Source organism: Lynx canadensis, chromosome A1 (assembly GCF_007474595.2).
Source record: "Lynx canadensis isolate LIC74 chromosome A1, mLynCan4.pri.v2, whole genome shotgun sequence".
Lineage (NCBI taxonomy): Eukaryota > Metazoa > Chordata > Mammalia > Carnivora > Felidae > Lynx > Lynx canadensis.
The window spans coordinates 164,104,273-164,123,910 of NC_044303.2; the positions used below are offsets into that span (position 1 = coordinate 164,104,273).

The 19,638-nt window shown below is 33.7% G+C and overlaps 1 protein-coding gene across 12 annotated transcripts in view; it reads left to right on the forward strand.

Moving 5' to 3' along the window:
* The first annotated feature begins 33 nt into the window (after positions 1 to 33).
* Positions 34 to 19,638, forward strand: part of PPIP5K2 (diphosphoinositol pentakisphosphate kinase 2) — a 72,967-nt gene continuing 53,362 nt past the window's right edge. For 9 of the 12 annotated variants that reach the window (XM_030325901.1, XM_030325920.1, XM_030325945.1 and 6 more), the window contains exons 1-9: positions 83 to 308; positions 3,848 to 4,201; positions 8,709 to 8,904; positions 11,414 to 11,504; positions 12,698 to 12,783; positions 13,865 to 14,019; positions 16,305 to 16,406; positions 17,798 to 17,959; positions 19,517 to 19,638. In XM_030325901.1, the coding sequence (XP_030181761.1) occupies positions 4,088 to 4,201; positions 8,709 to 8,904; positions 11,414 to 11,504; positions 12,698 to 12,783; positions 13,865 to 14,019; positions 16,305 to 16,406; positions 17,798 to 17,959; positions 19,517 to 19,638 (1,028 nt within the window). In that variant the 5' untranslated portion in view covers positions 83 to 308; positions 3,848 to 4,087. Of the gene's footprint in view, positions 309 to 3,847; positions 4,214 to 8,708; positions 8,905 to 11,413; positions 11,505 to 12,697; positions 12,784 to 13,864; positions 14,020 to 16,304; positions 16,407 to 17,797; positions 17,960 to 19,516 lie in introns of all 12 variants that reach the window. The other 3 variants (XM_030325890.2, XM_030325927.2, XM_030325879.2) reach the window with 1 other exon arrangement.

Sequence of the window (19,638 nt, forward strand, 5' to 3'; positions counted from 1 at the left end):
GTGTACTTATGAGGGCCGTGCGGACCGTTTGGCAATTGCCGGAAATCGTTCCGCCCGGTGAGATTTCTTGGTGAGACCCGAGGCGGGCGGGGTGAGGCGCGACCGAGATAAGGGAGGTGGTGTAGTGCTTTGCAGAACCTCTGCGTGGCCCTTCATCTGCTACTGTAGAGAGGAGACCGACGTCCCACCTAACAGCTGTAGTCTTTTGACGAACACCTCACTCCTGTCTCCGGCATTAAAGGGGAAACCGAAGCCCGAGTGGGCTCGGCTATCTCCTGCAGCTCGCGTGGCTACTGCAGCGGTGGCAGGTGAGGATTCCGGGACCGGAGGAGAACCGAGTTGCCGAACCCGGTCACCGAGGCCGCTGCCGGGCAATTGCTTTGTCTTCTGCGCTTTGCGGAGCCCAGACACGCGCTCTTCCCAGGGGCGTGTGCCAGAGAGAAAGGCAGCGTGGGCGAGGAAGGAGTGACACTACAGCCCTGAGGCGCTTTTCGCGTCTGGATTTCTTCTTCTCTTCTATTGCCTCCCTTTTTTATTTCTTGGGTTTGAGATACACGAGATTTCAGCCCAGCCAGAAGGGAACTGCCGAGCGCCTAAGCTGGTACTCTAGCCTGTGGGCTCGCTCCACCAAAGAAGGCAGCCTCGAGTTTGGGGACTGCTGTGGGTCGAGATCGCTATTTTTGTTTTCATTCCTCCGTCTTTGCCCCTTTTCTCGCTGCCTGCACCCCCACTTCAAGAGAACAAAAAGGCCCTTGCGTTGCAGCTTTCCAGAATAAAAACGGAGGCTGCAGGTCTCTGCCTCACCTAATCAGTTCGAGTGTGTTGCACCTCGCGCGCTTGGAGGGAGAAGGAACGAGGGTGGCGACCATTGTATCTCATTTACTAGTTTATGGACGGCTTCTGGGAGTTTGCGACCTTTGAATTCCTATGGGTGATACTTGTCTTGATCTAGTGTGCTGGAAGGCTTAGCTGGGGAAGTAGGAAGCATAGTTGGCTTTAGCACCTAACATCCTTGCCCGACGCTGGGATAGGGTATTGTTTTGCTGTTGAAAATTCTTCAATGAAAAATACAGTTTTTGTTTCAGGCAGATTAAATATTAAAGATAGCCGCCATTGACTGAGTTCTTATGTGTGCCAGGTGCTTTACATATGTTCTCATGTACTTCTCTCAACAATTCCGTGGTGTATGTTAGATTATTCGTCTCATTTTCCAGAGGTAGGTACTGAGGCTTGGAGAGGTCACTTAACTCGTCCTAATAAACTTTTGCTACTAGTAAACGTTTGAACCTCTGTTAGAAACCAGATTTTTCAGGTTCCAAAATCTGTATTATTGACTGTTACTATTGTCTTACCATTATGCTTCGTTGCTTCCAGTCACTTCACTAACATTTTAAGTGGTTGAAAGTATTCATTAAAAACAAATTCAGTGTGCCTATTTATGTCTGACGAAATGATCTCTGTCCTCATGGAGCTTCCTTGTTCTGATGCAGAAGTAAATAGTTTAGAAACCAAAATACTGACTGTAGCATGGGTTTTTTTTTTTAAAGCGAGTGATTAAACTGGCGTGCAGAAGGTTCAGAGTTGTCCAGTCAAATCTTGCCATTTTGGGTTTTAAACTCATGACTTTCATGGTAGTTGTGAGGATATTACACTTAGCGTTGACAGCAGCATTGTCACCATTCACAGCAATGTTTCCATCCGGAAAATGCTTTTGGGGTTTCAGGAAAATTGGTCATGTGTCTATTTAGACTGAGCAATAAGAGCTGAGGGTCCTTAAGAAAGACGGACTTCTGTACACTACATAGGACTGATGGATGATCCTAGTTGTCATTTTAAGGATTAAGTAGCTTAAATTTGGGGAGAAGATGAGTATTTATTCCAGGCAGTAGTGTTCATGACAGTCTGAAGCAGTGTGGTAAGACTAGAAAACATGTAATGAGGTCTCCAGCAGAAGCACTGGCAAGGAGGAGTTTCTGTGGCTTCATTGCAAGGGCAGTAAATAGGTACATTCTAAACTAAATTGTTTGCCTTTGTTCTGTGCCAGTTAAGTTAGATCAGGAATCTCTTTTTTAATTATAAAAGCCAATAAAAGAAACACCTCACATTTACTAAATGTTTACCCTGTGCTAAATTGCTGCTTTGGCATTTAGTTTTCAAAATAACTTATTAAATTTATCACAGTTTACAGATGGTGGCTAGAGAGTTTCAGTAGCTTAGTTAAGGATACAGATCTGAACAACTATTAGAAAAAGCTTTCTAACCCACTTTTGTCAAAGTCTAGAACAATGGTTCTCTCTCCTTTTTAAAAAAGTTGATTTCTTTTGAGAGAGCACGAGCAAGCGGGAACCTGAGCAGGGGAGGGGGCAGAGAGAGAGAGAGGGAGAAAGAGAATCCCTCCTTGGGGTCGTGAGATCATGACCTGAGCTGAAATCTAGAATCTGACACTTATTAGACTAAGCCAACCAGGCGCTCTTAGAGCAGTGGTTCTCAAAGTGTGATTACCAGGCCAGCAGCATCAGCATCACCATGGAATTTTAAAAATGCAGAGTATTGGCTCCCACTTTGAGACTTTAGTATTTTTACAAGCCCTCCTGGTGATTCTGATGTGTGATGAAGTTTGAGAACCACTTCCTTGAGTGTCGATACTTTAGTAGCATGGTACTTTACAATTTATAAATCGGAGTTGAGTAGCGTTTGTCTTTTGAACAAGTATTTCTACCTTTTTTAATCACAAACTGTTTTAAATTTCATAACACTGTGCAATTTTAATTTGAAAATTGGATACAATGAAGCCTGCCTAGGTACACTAGGGTTTCAGTATTTAATAGGGAGCCACCAATTAAACTAGAATTACATCTTTAGAAATAAAAGTTTTGGAGTTACACTTTACAGTTTTTTATCTAACATACACTCCCAACTCTTAAGAATATTTGATCAAATAATTTATTATATTACCAGTAATCCAATGAATTATTTGATATATAGTTTCATCTTGGTCAGTAATTAGTTTTAATGTGACCAAGGAACAAGTACATGTAAACAACTTTGGTAAAGAATATTTTGAGATGTCACTGTTACATGAGACTTCTTGAACTGATTTTGATAGACATCTGTTTATGTGGAAAGCTTGGGTGTCAATCACATAAAATTTTTGCAGAATTTGTTACACTTGTACATTTTTTTTTTGAGGAGAGAATCCATAGATTTTTATTAGTTCAGCCAAAGAATTTTTGACTTCTAAAACTTCAAAAGCTGCTGTTAAAATGAAATATTTTCTTTATTCTCGTTTTATTGATATTTTTTGAGACTAGAATGCAGAAAGGTTTTATTCCCTAAAAAAGATAAAAATAAAAAAAAGCCTTGTTTGCAAGTTGAACTTTCAAGTTAAAACCTTTTAAAAATTGATTTAATGAGTTTTCAAATTGATTTATAGTTGTCAATGGGTTTTAAATTTACATTGCATTTTATCTGGGGTTTTTTTCCCCCAGATATTGATCTGATCTATTCAGATATTACTGAACTGTGTTGCAAAGGAATTCAACTTTTAATGGAATTTTGTTATAATTTGAATAATTTTCTCACTTACTAGATATTTTTGGACTTAAAGAATTTACTGTGTATTTTTATTGTTACTGTCTTTTTGTTATTTTTGAATCAGTTTGTTGAATTGTTAAAATGTAGATTATTGAATATCAAAGCCTAATTTTTTAATATCATGGAAGAAAATGTCTTTGTATCTGAAGGTATGCATCAAATTACTGGTAATGATTTTACAAGTATCATTTTACTTTTACATGAATGTTTTTGAAGTACAGTCTCCAAAATTAATTTTTTCATTGTATTTTAGGTAGAAAGATTGTTGCATCGACTGACTGAAGCACTAAGCCTCTCTCTCTTAAACTTCATCAACAAATGAAGCAATGATATCTGAGAACAGAAGAACATTTGCCAACTAACTGTCATCACAATTTCAAGTGATTGTAAAAGCAAAAACAAGCTGCAACAGACCTTGTATAGTAGAGAGAGAATGGTTTATTTAAAAGCAATTTTAGTATAGTGCTTTATATCTATATCAAATGAAATAAAAATGAGTGAAGCCCCCAGGTTCTTTGTTGGGCCTGAAGATACAGAAATAAATTCAGGAAATTATCGACATTTCTTCCACCATGCAGATGAAGATGAGGAGGAAGAGGATGAGTCTGTAAGTTGTTTGGTGAGAGAAGACCAGTACAGTATAGACTTCTTACTCATCACTGTTAAAGTGAATTATTACTGTCTAAATTGTGAAGCCATTTTTGCACATAGTAATTTGTTGGAAGTATTTTGCACTAAAACAGCATGTTTCATTACAACATTATTGAATCTATGTTGCATCAAGAAAGCCAATCAGGAGTCAGAGTTCTAAGTTGTTTAATGATGCTTATTCTAGTGTCTTTCACTGGTATGCCTAGTGTGACACAAGACTCAGTTGAAAACATGGCAAAAAGAATAGGGCCATAAACCAAAAGGATTTCTTGTATGTAGAAGTACCTAAAAAACATGTCAAGAGAAAGAAGTAAGTTGAAGGAAATCATTTTAAAGTTACAAAGAAGGACTTCTTAGCTTCGTTAAGTTTGTCATGTTGTCAATACAAGTGGTGCTTGACTCAAAGATAGCCTTATGTATTAACTATTCAGAAACCTGTAACTGTGTGGCTAGGAGAGGCTACCTCAAGTATCCACAGGGGTGTGTAACTGTGTAAGTCTTACTTTCTTTTTGATCTGATCTATTAGGATGTATAACCATAGTGGATCTTCAGGAATAACACCCATTTATTATGTTCATTTTACCATAGTTATATTAGCTCAACATTTGTCTTGTTTTCCCTTTACACATAGACATTGCTTTACTGTGAAGACTGAAACAAGATACAAACTTAGGTTTTTTCCCTCATATTTCCAGTTCGAAAGAGAATTTTGTTTCCAAACCTGTTATACTTGGTAAAAGTAGTTAAAAACAAACCAAAAATAGCTATTAGATTATTCTTTAAATCTTTTTTCGTAATTATTTAATACTTTTCCCAGTGCAGTTATGCGTGTCTGAAGGGTGAATCAGACTGCTTTCACTTGAAACCTTTCCCACCCACCCCTCATCCTCAGCCCAGGAAAGATGATTTTCAAGCTTCTCTTACGAGCAGTGCTTTTCTTCATCTGAAGTATTGTCTAGAAATCCAATAAGTAAAACAGGAAAGCAGACCTTCTCTGGCTGACTTAAACTAGGAAGTGCTATTGACTCAGCTTCAAGTACTCCTATCCCTTTTCACTAGAGTACATCTGAACACACTGTGAATGTCACTGACCATCAAGTCCACTTTTTCCAGATAAGGACTTCTGTCCCTTATATCCAGAACTCTATTTGTCTCTCTTCCCTTCTACCTTTTATGTTTCAGCAGTATCAAATTTTTGCTTTTCACGTGTTAATTCTATGTTGTGCCATGCCTCTTCGCCATTGGGTGTATTCCTTTATCTGTATAGAATGCCCTTTTCTGGGAAGGGATACCTTGTGAATAGTTTTTCATTCTTCAAAACTCTGCTCATTATTCATGTTCATTCTTCCCCTTCTCCTTGTAAACTTGAATACTTCTTCCTCAGTACCATTCTATACCTTAACACATATACTTGTATTCCATGTATCATAATGTACTGCATTGCTACTGTAATCCCTGTTAGATTCACAGCACTTTGAGTGTAGGTAGTTTCTGTATATCTAACTTTTAGTATAATTCTTAGACTATTGGTACTAATTAAATTGAACTCACATTTGTGATGTATAATTGTCACTTTTGAGTAGCTTCAATTTGGTTCATTTGACCTATAGATTGTTGACCTATAGAACAAAATGATTTGTTCTAGGTCATTCTGTTTTTAAGATTAAAGGTATGAATTTCATTTTAGACATTAAATTTGACAAAGTAATTTAGATCTGTTTAAAAAGTAATTATATGCTATCATGTAATTTTACCTGATAGGAAAATTCTGTGATTTTGTCTTAATAATGCAGCTTTATTTGTGCATTTTAAACTTGAAAGTTTCTAGTTGATCTTAGCCAATGAGTAGATATTAAATAGATCTGTAATAAACAAAATTTAACATTTTAATATTAAATAAAATAAAAGTAGTCTTTTAATCTGTAAAACAGTAGGAAGTGTTAGGTTGAATGCTGTTTTTACTGAAGTATAATTGACATTAGTTTCATGTGTACAACATGGTGATTCAGCAATTGTATACATTACAGAATGCTCACCATGATAAGTGTAGTTACCATCTGTCACCATACAAAGTTTCTACTTTGTATGCCCTATGCTGTACTTTTCATCCCTTTAACTTCTCTATTTTATAACTGGAAGTCTGTACCTCTTAATCCCCTTCACGTGTTTCACCCATCCTTGCACCTCCCCTTCCCACTGAGAGCCACCAGTTTGTTCTTTGTGTTTGAGTCTAGATGTTTTTTTTTTTTTCTTTCTTTCAGTTTTTAGATTCCACATGTAAGTGGAATCATAAGGTATTTGTTTTTCTGTTTCACTTAGCATAATATCCTATAAGTCCATCCATGTTATTGTGAATGGCAAGATTTCATTCTTCTTTTTTTTTTTTTTTTTTTTTAAGGTTTATTTTTGAGATACAGAGAAAGAGCACAAGCAGGGGAGGGGCAGAGAAAGGGGGACAGAGAATCCAAAGCAGGCTCCAGGCTGATACCAATGAGCCCGATGTGGGGCTCAAACTCACAAACCGCAAGATCAAGACCTGAGTCGAAGTTAGATGCTCAACCAGCTGAGCCTCCCAGGCACCCCTTCATTCTTTTTTATGCCTGATATATATATATATATATATATATATATATATATATATATATACATATACACATACATATACATATACATATATACATATACATACATGTATATATATTCTATATATATGTATATATACATTATATATGGTATGTGTAATATATATAATATATATCACATGTGTATCCATTTATGGATGGACACTTAGGTTGCTTCCATATCTTGGCTGTTGTAAATAATGATGCAGTAAACATATCTTTTTGAATTAGTGTTTTTATTTTCTTAGTAAATACCCGGAAGTAGGATTAATAGGTAATATGGTATTTCTAAGTTTTTGAGGAACCTCCATACTGTTTTCTACGGTGGTTGCTCCAGTTTACATTCCCACCAACGGCGCATGAGGATTCCTTTTTCTCCACATCCTTGCCAACTCTTGTTATGTCTTGTCTTTTTGATACTAGCCATTTTGACAAGTGCGAGGTGATGTGTCATTGTGGTTTTGATTTACATTTTCCTGATGATTAGTGTTGTCGACCATCTTTTCATGAATCTTTTGCCCATCTGTATGTCTTCTTTGGAGAAATGTCCGACTAAGGTCCTCTGTTCATTTTTTAATTGGATTATTTGGGTTTTTTTGATGCTGAGTTGTAGGAGTTCTTTGTATATTTTAGAAGTTGACCCCTTAATAGATATATCATTTGCAAGTATCTCCTCCCATTCAGTAGGTTGCCTTTTTTGTTTTGTTGATGGTTTAGTTTGAGTACTTTTGTTGGCTAGGGAAATATTCATTAGGAACATCATGAGCTGGATAGAGGCTTTTGATCAGGAAATAATTGAGTAAGGGAACATAAAAGTGGATAATCAAGGTGGAAAGACAGCAAATCCTGAGAAGGTTAGGATTTACAATCAAATTCAATACCAATTTGACCTCTAGATTTTATGAGTTAGAAGAGGCAATGAGGAAATCTAATTTTAGGCATAAAGAATAGCAATTTAAATCTGATGTTATCCTATTTTATTTTTAGATTTATAAGAGAGAGTCTAGTAAAACACTTGAGCATGGATTATATTGTCATCTGAAATATATAAAATATGGAAGGGGGAGAACTAAAAAGAAAAACTAGACACAGCTTTATTTATTTGATAAATTATTAACTATTTAAATGGAGAGACCTCAGAATGAATCTTGAGTGATTTTGTAAACCTGTGAGCTGCTCATAAATTATTTCTGTCTCCTCCTTTTTTTAGTCTCAGGATGAACCATGGCCTTTGAGCTATAGTAGGGGTGCCAGAGATGAGCAACACCATTAATGGGAATATTGAGTATAAAGATAGGAGCTTCAAAGAGCATTGACACCTCTGTTAGCAGTTTGGCTTTCTCCAAAATTTTCTTCCAAGTTGTCATTGGTGACCAACTCCTATTCAAGCTCAGTCTCCAAAAATAGTTCAACACTGTAATACAGCTTTGTAGTCAGAACATCTTATTTTAGGCAAGAGAATTCTTTATCTCACTCTCATTGGTCTTTTTACTTGGATTAGATAAGTTTTGGCCCTTATTTTCCCCTTTCTTTTGTAAGGAGAACAACAAGTGTTGAAGACAGTCAAGAAAGGAGTATTTGTTTAAGTTTAAAATCAGAATGAAAATAGTAACGATGTCCTGAAAGTGTATTGTTTTAGAATTTTTTCCAAACCTTTGTAAACAACTATTTGTTATTTATTATAATAACAATGTAATTTTGAAAAATGCCTTTTTTGGTTAGTGTGTCATTTGTATTAATCACATCCCTCATCTACTTCTGAACAAGATTTAAAATAGCTCTACTTTGCAGTTCATATCAAGTCAACCTGATTTTTTTGTTTTGTTTTCCTTCTGTTTTAGCCACCGGAAAGACAGATTGTGGTTGGAATATGTTCCATGGCAAAGAAATCCAAATCCAAACCAATGAAGGAAATTCTTGAACGGATCTCCTTATTTAAATATATCACAGTAGTAGTATTTGAAGAAGATGTTATTTTGAATGAACCAGTAGAAAACTGGCCTTTATGTGATTGTCTTATTTCTTTCCATTCTAAAGGTATTAAAGAATGGGGTGGGAACTACTTTTATCCTCTTATAATAAAACCAATACATACTAATTGTAGATTATTAGATAAAATAGAAAAATAAAATTAAACTTACCCACTCTCACAGATCAGTGTTGCTAACATTTTGATATATTTCTTTTCAGCCATTTTTCCTCTGTGTATTTTTTAAAAACAAATTTACTATTACAGTGTATATGTAATTTTATATTTAATTTTCCATTAACTATATCGAGGTTTATTTTCCTTTCATTACATTCTTCAGAGGCCTGATTTTCAATGACATTTCAGCTTGTCATCATGAGGATATACTATAACATTTAGCCAGTATCTTAACAATTAGTGTCCGGTTTTCACTATTAAAAATAGTGAAATATAGGTTGATGAATTCTTTGAAAGTATATCTTTGTTACTCTAAGTTATTTAGAATGAATTCTTGAATTATTGAATATTTTAAGGTCTATGCTTTTGTCATATAGAAAATGATGTTTCCTCATATACATATTTATATTTTATTTCTGAGGTGCTTAATATTTGAATTTTAGACTTTACTCGGTTTCTTTTATAAACCAAAGTGAAATATAATTAAACTTCAGTATTACTTGATGGTGAAGTATGCCTTCATAGTAAAACACACTAATCAAAATTATTAGTGAATATCTGAAATTTTTATTACCCAGTTATCTGTGAATTAAATGTATTTCTTACTAAGAACTATAATTTAAAAGATATGTACTCAGTTATAAATGAATTCATATTAAAGCAAACTTGTTACCTAAATATGTAATCTCTAGCTGTGTTAAAGTTTAACTTTACTTAGGTATTCAAGAAACGTCTTCAGCCAGAAAGGGGTGGAGCATGTTTGAGACTTCTTGTGCTCCTATAGCCTATAGAGAAGCCAAGGCCCTGGTCTTTATAAACTGAAGTCCTTTATTTCAGAGAATATGAAAATTAGCTTATCTTTGAGGGTAAGGTTTCTTCCCTTACTACTACATGGTTCTTCCTACAGAGCTATTTATTTGCTTGTAAAAACTAGGTGCTCTCCAAGGTGATATCCCATATGCTGTCTCTTGGTAAGGGAAATGTCCTCTTTAACCACAACAACAACAAAAGCAGGGAACTGAATAAGGGTTCCTATATGCTGAGTTCTGTTAGGAAACATGAAATCATAGACCTCGAGATATCTTTATGACAAGTGATGAATTCTTCTGAGAGTCTTTACAAAAGTAGAAGGGTTTGTAATTTGTGGCCAAGTGATTCTAGGTATAGAGTACTTTCATTACATTTTAAAAACTAAAAGGAATTTAGGAATAAGTCTTTTTTAACTGACTATGGTTTTTTGTTTAGTTTTTTTTAACATCAGTATGCCTTAGTACTTAACTTCTCCAACTGTTCCGATAATGCTACAAAACACAGCGTCTTCACAGGTATACTATAGTATGCTATAGTTAAATTCTAAAGTTATGCATACCTAATGATTTTTACTCTATTTCTTCAATTAGATATTCATTAAAATATTTTCATTTAAGGAATAATAATATTTATTGGGAGCTTATTATGTCAGGTACTGTGCTAAGTGTTTTATGTATACTCCTTGATGGAGTTCCTCCAAAAACTGTACTAGGTAAGACTGTTAAAATACCCATTTATAGTTGTGAATCAGGGGCTGAGAGATTTTAGGTAAATTTGCCCGAAATCACGTAGCTAATGAAAGATGGAGCCAGGACTTTGGACCCTGTTATATTAACCTTTAGGGAATACTGCCTTACCATCTCTAAGTAGTAGATATTGATGGATAAAACTGGAGCTTTTAGCGTCAATACAGACAGCATAGTAGAATCATTAAAATGCTTTAGATACTTTAGGCCTCTTACTATATCTGCCATTTGATTTATTTTCCTTGTAATTAGTAATTTTACCAAAGTCTAGTAATTTTTGAGTTAATTTCTGATATCTTAACGTTGACCTAGTAACAGCAAGTATGATTCTACTTGTATACTTTATATTTAGAGCATATCTTTGCAAGAGAATTAACTTTTGTTTTTGCTATTTTAAAGATGCATAAATTCTTTGAATTATCAACAATTTATATGTATAGATACAAATTTAAAAAGTGAGAAAAAGAGTTATATATATTTTAAAAATCACCAAGTGATTGTGATATATTTATTTATATATAGATTTCTGTTTGTGTATGAGGTAATCTTAACTTTTTATCAGTGACTTTGAATAATCAGGTGTTGACTAATGTGTCAGTGGTCTAAATTTGGTTATATAACCACTAGCTTATTGTGCCTTATCAATCAAATTAACTAGGAAAAAATAAGACTTACTAATAGTACAAGTTAAGTTTTATGTGTTTATTTTTCCATGATTTATATGGAAAGTAGTGATAATAAAACTAATCTTTTATCAGAAATGGCATAAATTCAAATTGATAAAGTTATAGATGTCAACTTATCTTGAGATTGTACAGAATATGTTAATAATATGTGTTCTTAGGATTTCCACTGGACAAAGCAGTTGCCTATGCAAAACTCAGGAATCCATTTGTAATCAATGACTTGAATATGCAGTATCTCATACAAGATAGGTGAGTGATGGAGATGGCTGAATAAGGGAAGGAAAATTAACATTTATTTAGTATATACTGTAAGCGATACGGCATCAGGGGTTTTCATATACGTTAATTTTTGGTATCCTCTAAATAATACTTAAGAATAGGTATTTATACCCAATTTTGTAGATGAAGAATCTTGAAAATCAGGGAGATGAATTGATTTGCCCAAAGTCACAAGTAGTCCTGCAAATAGTGGGACGAGGACTTAAACCAGATTTATTTAATTTCTGGAGTCTACTGAACCACTGAAAATTATGAACAACTTCTCTGTCATGGTGACTGATGATGAAACTAGGGCTATACTAGATTATTTTTAATGGTAAAGTGCAACTGTTTTGAAAAATACCTCACTATCTTAGCATTCATTTTACAGGTCAAAAGCATGGATTTCCAAGAGACACTGTAAAATACAAATATATTTATTTATATTGTTTGATGTTTCACTCTGATGGCTACCCTTATGATTTCACCAACATTTGATTTTCCTTTATGTGAACATTACAATATGAGATTATATGTATGAAAATACTTTATAAGGCCTTATGGTTTTTTGTTTCTGGCATTCTGTTCTTCCAGATAGTGACATTATTGATATCTAAAACTTTAAAACATTTTTCCTAGATTTCCATATTAATACATGCTTATATGTTATATACATATATATGAAAATGCATATTTACTTTAAGAAATTTGGAAAATAAAAGCATCAAGAAAGGATTTTACCCTGCCACCATATCTATCATATTTTTTTCATATAGAAAGCAATATGTACATGGACTTACATTTTACACAGGGTCACTTTTCTCTTACAATACAATGAACATTTTCCCATGCCATTAAATATTCTTTAGGTATAAAGTTTTTAATGGTTAGGTAATATTCTGTCATTGCTTATAGCAACTTTATTTGACCATTTCTTTTTATACATTTACATTCCCAATTTTAAATGTTAGTATTTTAATATGCCACATAAAGTATTGTGCAGACATTTTTGTTTTAATATTGCATAATATTTCCTTTGAATACATATTTTTTCGATACTTTAAATGACAAATTTTTTATTTAAAAAATAAGGCTTGATATCCATGCCTTTTTAGTAATACAGTAGTAATAATGTACTTGTGAAATAGAATAAAACAATAAAGGATGTTTTCCCTTTTTTTCAGGAGAGAAGTATACAGTATTCTTCAGGCTGAAGGTATTTTACTTCCACGTTACGCAATTTTGAACCGTGACCCAAATAATCCCAAAGGTAAAAGTAAGAGATTTTGAGCGAGCTGCCTTTTGTCACTCAACATACTTTTGAGCCACTTCCCTTCTATAATTAAGTAGAAGGAATTTGAAGAATTCATAGTATTTTGTTTACTTTTTTTTAAAGAAATGAACCAATTAAGTATTATGTTCAGTTGAAGTGTAGCACTATAAGGTAAAAGATCCAGTAATAATTTAAGAGTTATATATCCTACTTTTCTTTGGTTTGCATTTGACATCTATTTGGGAAATGTAAAGAAGAATTTTTAAATTATGTGCTTAATAAATTTGTATTGATTAGTGTAAACAAGTGATTTATCTCTGACTCTTGAATTAAGCATTAGAAACTTCACACTAGAATGCTGTGATTAAATTTCTGATGACTAGGAATTTTGGAGTATTATTACCTACTAATGTCTTAAAGCACCCTTTGCTTCATTTTTCTAGTTATCTAAAACATAACATGTAAGTTATATATAGCAGTCTAAAAAAACCAAGATAAATGTTTATCTGCATTAAGATTTAATATTCTGATAAGAGTATTTTAGGGAATTCTGATGATTTTATTGTATCTAAAAGCAACTTTTATTAAAAACAAAATATAACATTTATTATCTGTAACAGGGAACTTCCCTCATTTGTCTAGAGGTAAAAAAATAACTTCCTAATTAGATTGCTTGCTTACTTTGTATAGGTTACTTTAGTAACCTGAATAATTTCATGTTTTATAGTATCTGTGATACAAATGATCCCTTACATTTTTTAGAAGATGATAGCGTTCTAAAATTATTTCTCAGTCTTTCTTGTTGGTGTCATTTCCTATCTAACTTTGTATTCTGTGGATTGATAAGGTGAAATGACAGGTTCGTTAGATTTTGAAGAAAAACTATAGTTTTTAATGTCATAGATCATAGATGTTGATGTATGTTGTTTGCATAAATAGTTTTAACTAAAATCAAATCATATATTATCCAAGCTTACTTTTCTTTGTAATCTCCATTGTAGTAAAAACTTCAATAATAATACTATTTCCAGATAATATACAGTATGTAATTTTTCCTGATGTTCTGTTTGACTTCTAGAGTGCAATCTGATTGAGGGTGAAGATCATGTAGAAGTAAATGGTGAAGTTTTTCAAAAGCCATTTGTAGAAAAGCCAGTCAGTGCAGAGGATCATAATGTTTACATTTACTACCCAACATCTGCTGGTGGTGGAAGTCAAAGACTTTTTCGGAAGGTAAACCTTTGTTATCCCAGGGAATACTGTTCTTCATACTTTGTGCAAATTTTACTAAAAGTAATCAAGTATTTAATAGAATTAAGACTAAGAATGTATCATTTAGGAATAAATGAAAACTGGTACTCTTCTTTGTTAGAAAAGCAAGGCATTATTTTATTTTTTAATGCGATGCATGCAAAATTTCTAGGTACAAAGTATGAAGAGTATTATTTGATTTCATTTGCATCTTCCAGTTATGTATCCGGCCTATGAGAAATTCAGGTAAAGATCAGCAGTATTTAAGAAAAATGGCACCTTGGGGCACCTGGGTGGCTCCGTCAGTTAAGCCTCCAACTTAGGCTTAGGTCATGATCTTGTGGTTTGTGAGTTCGAGCCCCGCATCCGGCTCTGTGCTGACAGCTCAGAGCCTGGAGCCTGCTTTGGATTCTGTTATCTCCCCATCTGTCAGCCCCTCCCCTGCTTATGCTCTGTCTCTCTCTGTCTTTCAATAATAAATAAGTGTTAAAAAAAAAAAAAAGAAAAATGGCACCTTAGGGCACCTGGATGGCTCAGTTGGTAGAGCATGCGACTCAGGGTCTGAGTTTAAGCCCCACATTGGGCATGGAGCCTATTTAAAACAGAGAGAGAGAAGAAAAATAGCCCCCAAGATGGATGATTCATAGACAAAAATAATACCAATAATTTTTACATACATGACAGTATGCTCAAAATTGCACCCATAAGAGGATGTGGAGAAACAGGAACCCTCTTGCACTGTTGGTGGGAATGCAAACTGGTGCAGCCGCTCTAGAAGAGTTTGGAGGTTCCTCAAAAAATTAAAAATAGACCTACCCTACTACCCAGCAGTAGCACTGCTAGGAATTTACCCAAGGGATACAGGAGTGCTGATGCATAGGGGCACTTGTACCCCATTGTTTATAGCAGCACTCTCAACAATAGCCAAATTATGGAAAGAGCCTAAATGTCCATCAACTGATAAATGGATAAAGAAATTGTGGTTTATATACACAATGGAGTACTACATGGCAATGAGAAAGAATGAAATATGACCCTTTGAAGGAACATGGATGGAACTGGAGAGTGTTATGCTAAGTGAAATAAGTCATACAGAGAAAGACAGATACCATATGTTTTCACTCTTATGTGGATCCTGAGAAACTTAACAGAAACCCATGGGAGAGGGGAAGAAAAAAAAAAAGAGGTTAGAGTGGGAGAGAGCCAAAGTATAAGAGACTCTTAAAAATTGAGAACAAACTGAGGGGTTGATTGGGGGTGGGAGGGAGGGGAGGGTGGGTGTTGGGTATTGAAGAGGGCGTCTTTTGGGATGAGCACTGGGTGTTGTATGGAAACCAATTTGACAATAAATTTCATGTATTAAAAAAAATAAAAAATAATAATAAAAAAATAATATTAAAGATTTAAAAAAATTGTACCCATAATAAAATAAATGCAAATGAAGTCTAAAAGTTAATGACATTGAATTACTTTTTGGATTGCCAAAGATCTAAAAGATTGAGGTAGTTGGAAAACAAGCACAAGCCCACATGTTGTTGGCAGGAATACAAGTTAATATAGCCTCTTAGCAATATAATTTAATAACACATTAAGATTTAAAATGTGTGTACATTTATAATCATGGAAATGCAAAGAAAAAACTCAGTGGGATACTATTTTATATCCATTAGAGTGGCAAATATTAAGTCTAACAATACCAATTATAGTAGAGCAGTGGGAACTAATATATGTGCTAAGAGAACTCTAAATTGTTAAAACAGTTCATAAAGGATTTTGGCATTATCTTTGTATGTTGAATATGAGCACCTAGCAATTCTATCACCTGGTAATTCTACTTGTAGTATATACATTAGAAACCCTCTTGCACATGGGACACATATAAGAATGTTCAAAGCAAAACTATTCTACTGACAAAAGCTTAGAAAACAACCGAAATATCTATTAATGAATGAATTCCATGTACGTACACAGTGGAAAATTCTATAGTAGACAAAGTGAACAAACCAGGTTACATGCAACAACATGGTTGAATCTAAGAGACATTATTCTTATCATTCATTGTATATTTATGCTATTTAACTTACATATAAATTGTAATTATGGTAGAAAATAATACAGCGTCAACTGTATAGTAAGCGTTGTTAAATACTTGTGCACCAAAAAAATTTTTTGGAAATATCTAAGATGGAAAAATATGGTGAAAGTTTATATTAATAAAATGAGATGAATAATTTAGTTTTTATATTCATGGACATCTTTGTTTTCAGATTGGCAGTAGAAGTAGTGTTTATTCCCCAGAAAGCAACGTACGAAAAACAGGCTCATATATATATGAAGAGTTTATGCCCACAGATGGTACTGATGTAAAGGTAGGATTGATTACAGTATATTTTAATTTTGTATTTAGTTTACCGATGGCAACAGAAAAAGAGATTACCCTTTAATTAGTTATATCTATATTCTGGATCTCTTTTTTTTTTTTGTGACTAGAGATTGTTAATCTGTTTTGTATTATGAATGCCTTTGACAGTCTGAAGGCCATGGACCCTTTTTTTAGAATAATGTTCTTAAATGCTTAAAACAGGATTGCCAAGGGGACAAATTTTATTGAAATACAATTATAAAAATATTTAATAAACAACTTGGTGATATAATAAAATGTATGCTTCTTTAAAAGGACATTAAATAATAAAGCAGTAAAGGTCTAATAGCCACCAGTTTCTAAGCATTGATTAGCATAAATGATGTTTGAGATCCGCAGCAACCGTAGCATAATGTAAAAATATGTTTGACTTCTTTTGGTGACAGACAAGGTCTTAATTGCTTTACCTTCAGCCAGTCTTGGTTTAAGGTATAAACCTGATCATGAGCCTCTCCTTTAAAATTCTCTTATGGATTTTTGTTGACCAGAGGATAATAATCAGGTTCTTAAGTGTGGCATACAGAATGTTTCAGTCTGTCTTCTATCAACCTTATTTCTTACAGTATAAACTATACTCAATAATTTACTCTTATCTGAATACATCATGCTCTTTAACACCTCTGGCCTCTGTGTTAATTACCTGTGCTTGGAGTGCTGTTCTCTTTCTTATCTGCTTTTCATTCTATGCTGTCCCTCACCACCACCCCCATTTTTTAATCTTCCTTTTGGCCATTACTCTTTTCTTTTATGTTTTTATAATTAACTTGTACCTCTCCTTTGTTAAACTTAAAACAATTTGAAAAAGATCACCTCATATACAACCTAGTATTCCCTCATAATGCTCAGCATAATCAATCTCTATAAAGAACAGAACTTCACTTTACCATTTTTTTTTGCCATGTTATTGTTTATAACCTTTTCCATTGTATTGAAAATTTTGGCATGTGAAATAGAAAGAAGTGTGAAATTAATAGTCTGGAGACTGAAGTAAAGTTTTATTATTTTTCTTTTAGTTTGTTGTCTGCTGTTTTTTAAAATACATTTTGGGGCGCCTGGGTGGCGCAGTCGGTTAAGCGTCCGACTTCAGCCAGGTCACGATCTCACGGTCCGTGAGTTCGAGCCCCGCGTCGGGCTCTGGGCTGATGGCTCAGAGCCTGGAGCCTGTTTCCGATTCTGTGTCTCCCTCTCTCTCTGCCCCTCCCCCGTTCATGCTCTGTCTCTCTCTGTCCCAAAAATAAATAAACGTGGAAAAAAAAAATTAAAAAAAATAAAATAAAATAAAATAAAATACATTTTGAATAATATAAAAATTTGTATATATTTTAACTTTAATGAAAGGTTTATACAGTGGGTCCAGATTATGCTCATGCTGAGGCTCGAAAGTCTCCAGCCCTCGATGGCAAGGTGGAACGAGATAGTGAGGGAAAAGAAGTTAGATACCCTGTTATTCTGAATGCACGCGAGAAATTAATTGCTTGGAAAGTCTGCCTTGCTTTTAAGGTAAGATGTTTTAAAGGCCATACAGGCCCCTGTCAAAGAAATTCTAATGTCTTTTTTGAGTAAAAGAAATGTTATTTGGGCATTTAGTGGTAGAAGTAAGCTGAGAAAATAAAAATGATACATTTAAATGGTTTATGTACTTTTCAGGGGATTCTTATAGCGCCATTAATAAAAATATATAATAAATGAAGGCCTTTGTTTCTCTCTAGTTTATCTGCTATATAAAAGGGAATTTTGTCAATTTATTCAGAAATTAAAATGATGGAGGAAAACTTAACTAAAACAGTAGCATTAACCAGTGTTTAGAGGTATTATTTAACATGCTTAAAACAACTGGTTGCAAGTACTATTTACTCAGAATTGATACATGATTGTTTTCTTGAATAAAAAAGGTCTTCAGTAGTCTTCTAGCCTTGGTAATACATCCTTTAGCCTATTTATTGTATATAATAAAATGTGTTTTTGAAAGCAATACAAATAACTTTCCTTAAAGAAAACTTTTTACTTCTAACATTTGACTAGTTCCCTCAGTCTACATCATTAGGTTTCCAGTAATGTGTGGTAAAGATTTAAATACAAGTAGTACAACTTGCATCTAACAAAGGATAAACTTCACCTTTTTGAAGTCTTGTCTTGAGTTATAATGTAAAGACTAGGATGTGTTACTGGTTATTAAATAATACTTTATGTCTTAATAATTTGAAGTCACTTTTATGGAAGGAATATTATCCTGTAAGTATATTTTAATAGCTTTGTATGAATTGTCTTAACTTCGTAATACCAGGATTCTAAAAGACATGACTTAAAATCATATTTATGCTAATGTGTCATGATTTGAATGTAAAATGCAGAAGTTAGAAAATTCTTGGAGCCTGAGTAGGAAATTTATACCTTGCAATGGTTTTCTTCTCCTAAATAAAATGTATTTAATTTATTTCAAGTGCTCACAAGTATATAGTGGTCAAGTTTTAAAAGATTCAGAACGAAGGGCACCTGGTTGGCTCAGTTTTTGTAGAGCCTGCAACTCTTAATCTCAGGGTTGTGAGCTTAAACCCCACAGTGGGTGTAAAGATTACATAAAAATAAAATCTTTCTTTAAAAAAAGATTCATAGGGATAATTGGACATTTCCTCTGGGACGTATCTTCAAAACTATTTTTTCTTTATGTTTTCCTTTATGCTTTGGATTAAAGTGATATAATTTCTACTATCACAAAATTTTACAAGGACTTTAAAATTTTTTTTCCTCTTTTTAATTAAATATTACTTGAAGAACTTCTTGATACAGTAGGTTATTTTTTGGCCTCTCTAGTCCCTGAAGCATTTTTGTTCCATATTTACTTCATGGTGTGGAACTAAAACAATCATATAGTATGTTTGACATATTTTCAGAGTACTCAGGTTACAGATGAGTAATTTCATTACTTACTATGAAGTAAACTAAGATGCAGTAGTACATTTTTAGGCATTTATAAAATTTGATATGTTGTAATAAGACTAGAACATTGTGAATCCTAATTCAAATGTAACTTTAAAGTTTACAATTTATTTTAAATAGCAAACAGTTTGTGGTTTTGATTTGTTACGGGCCAATGGACAGTCCTATGTCTGTGATGTCAATGGCTTCAGTTTTGTGAAAAATTCCATGAAGTATTATGATGATTGTGCAAAAATACTTGG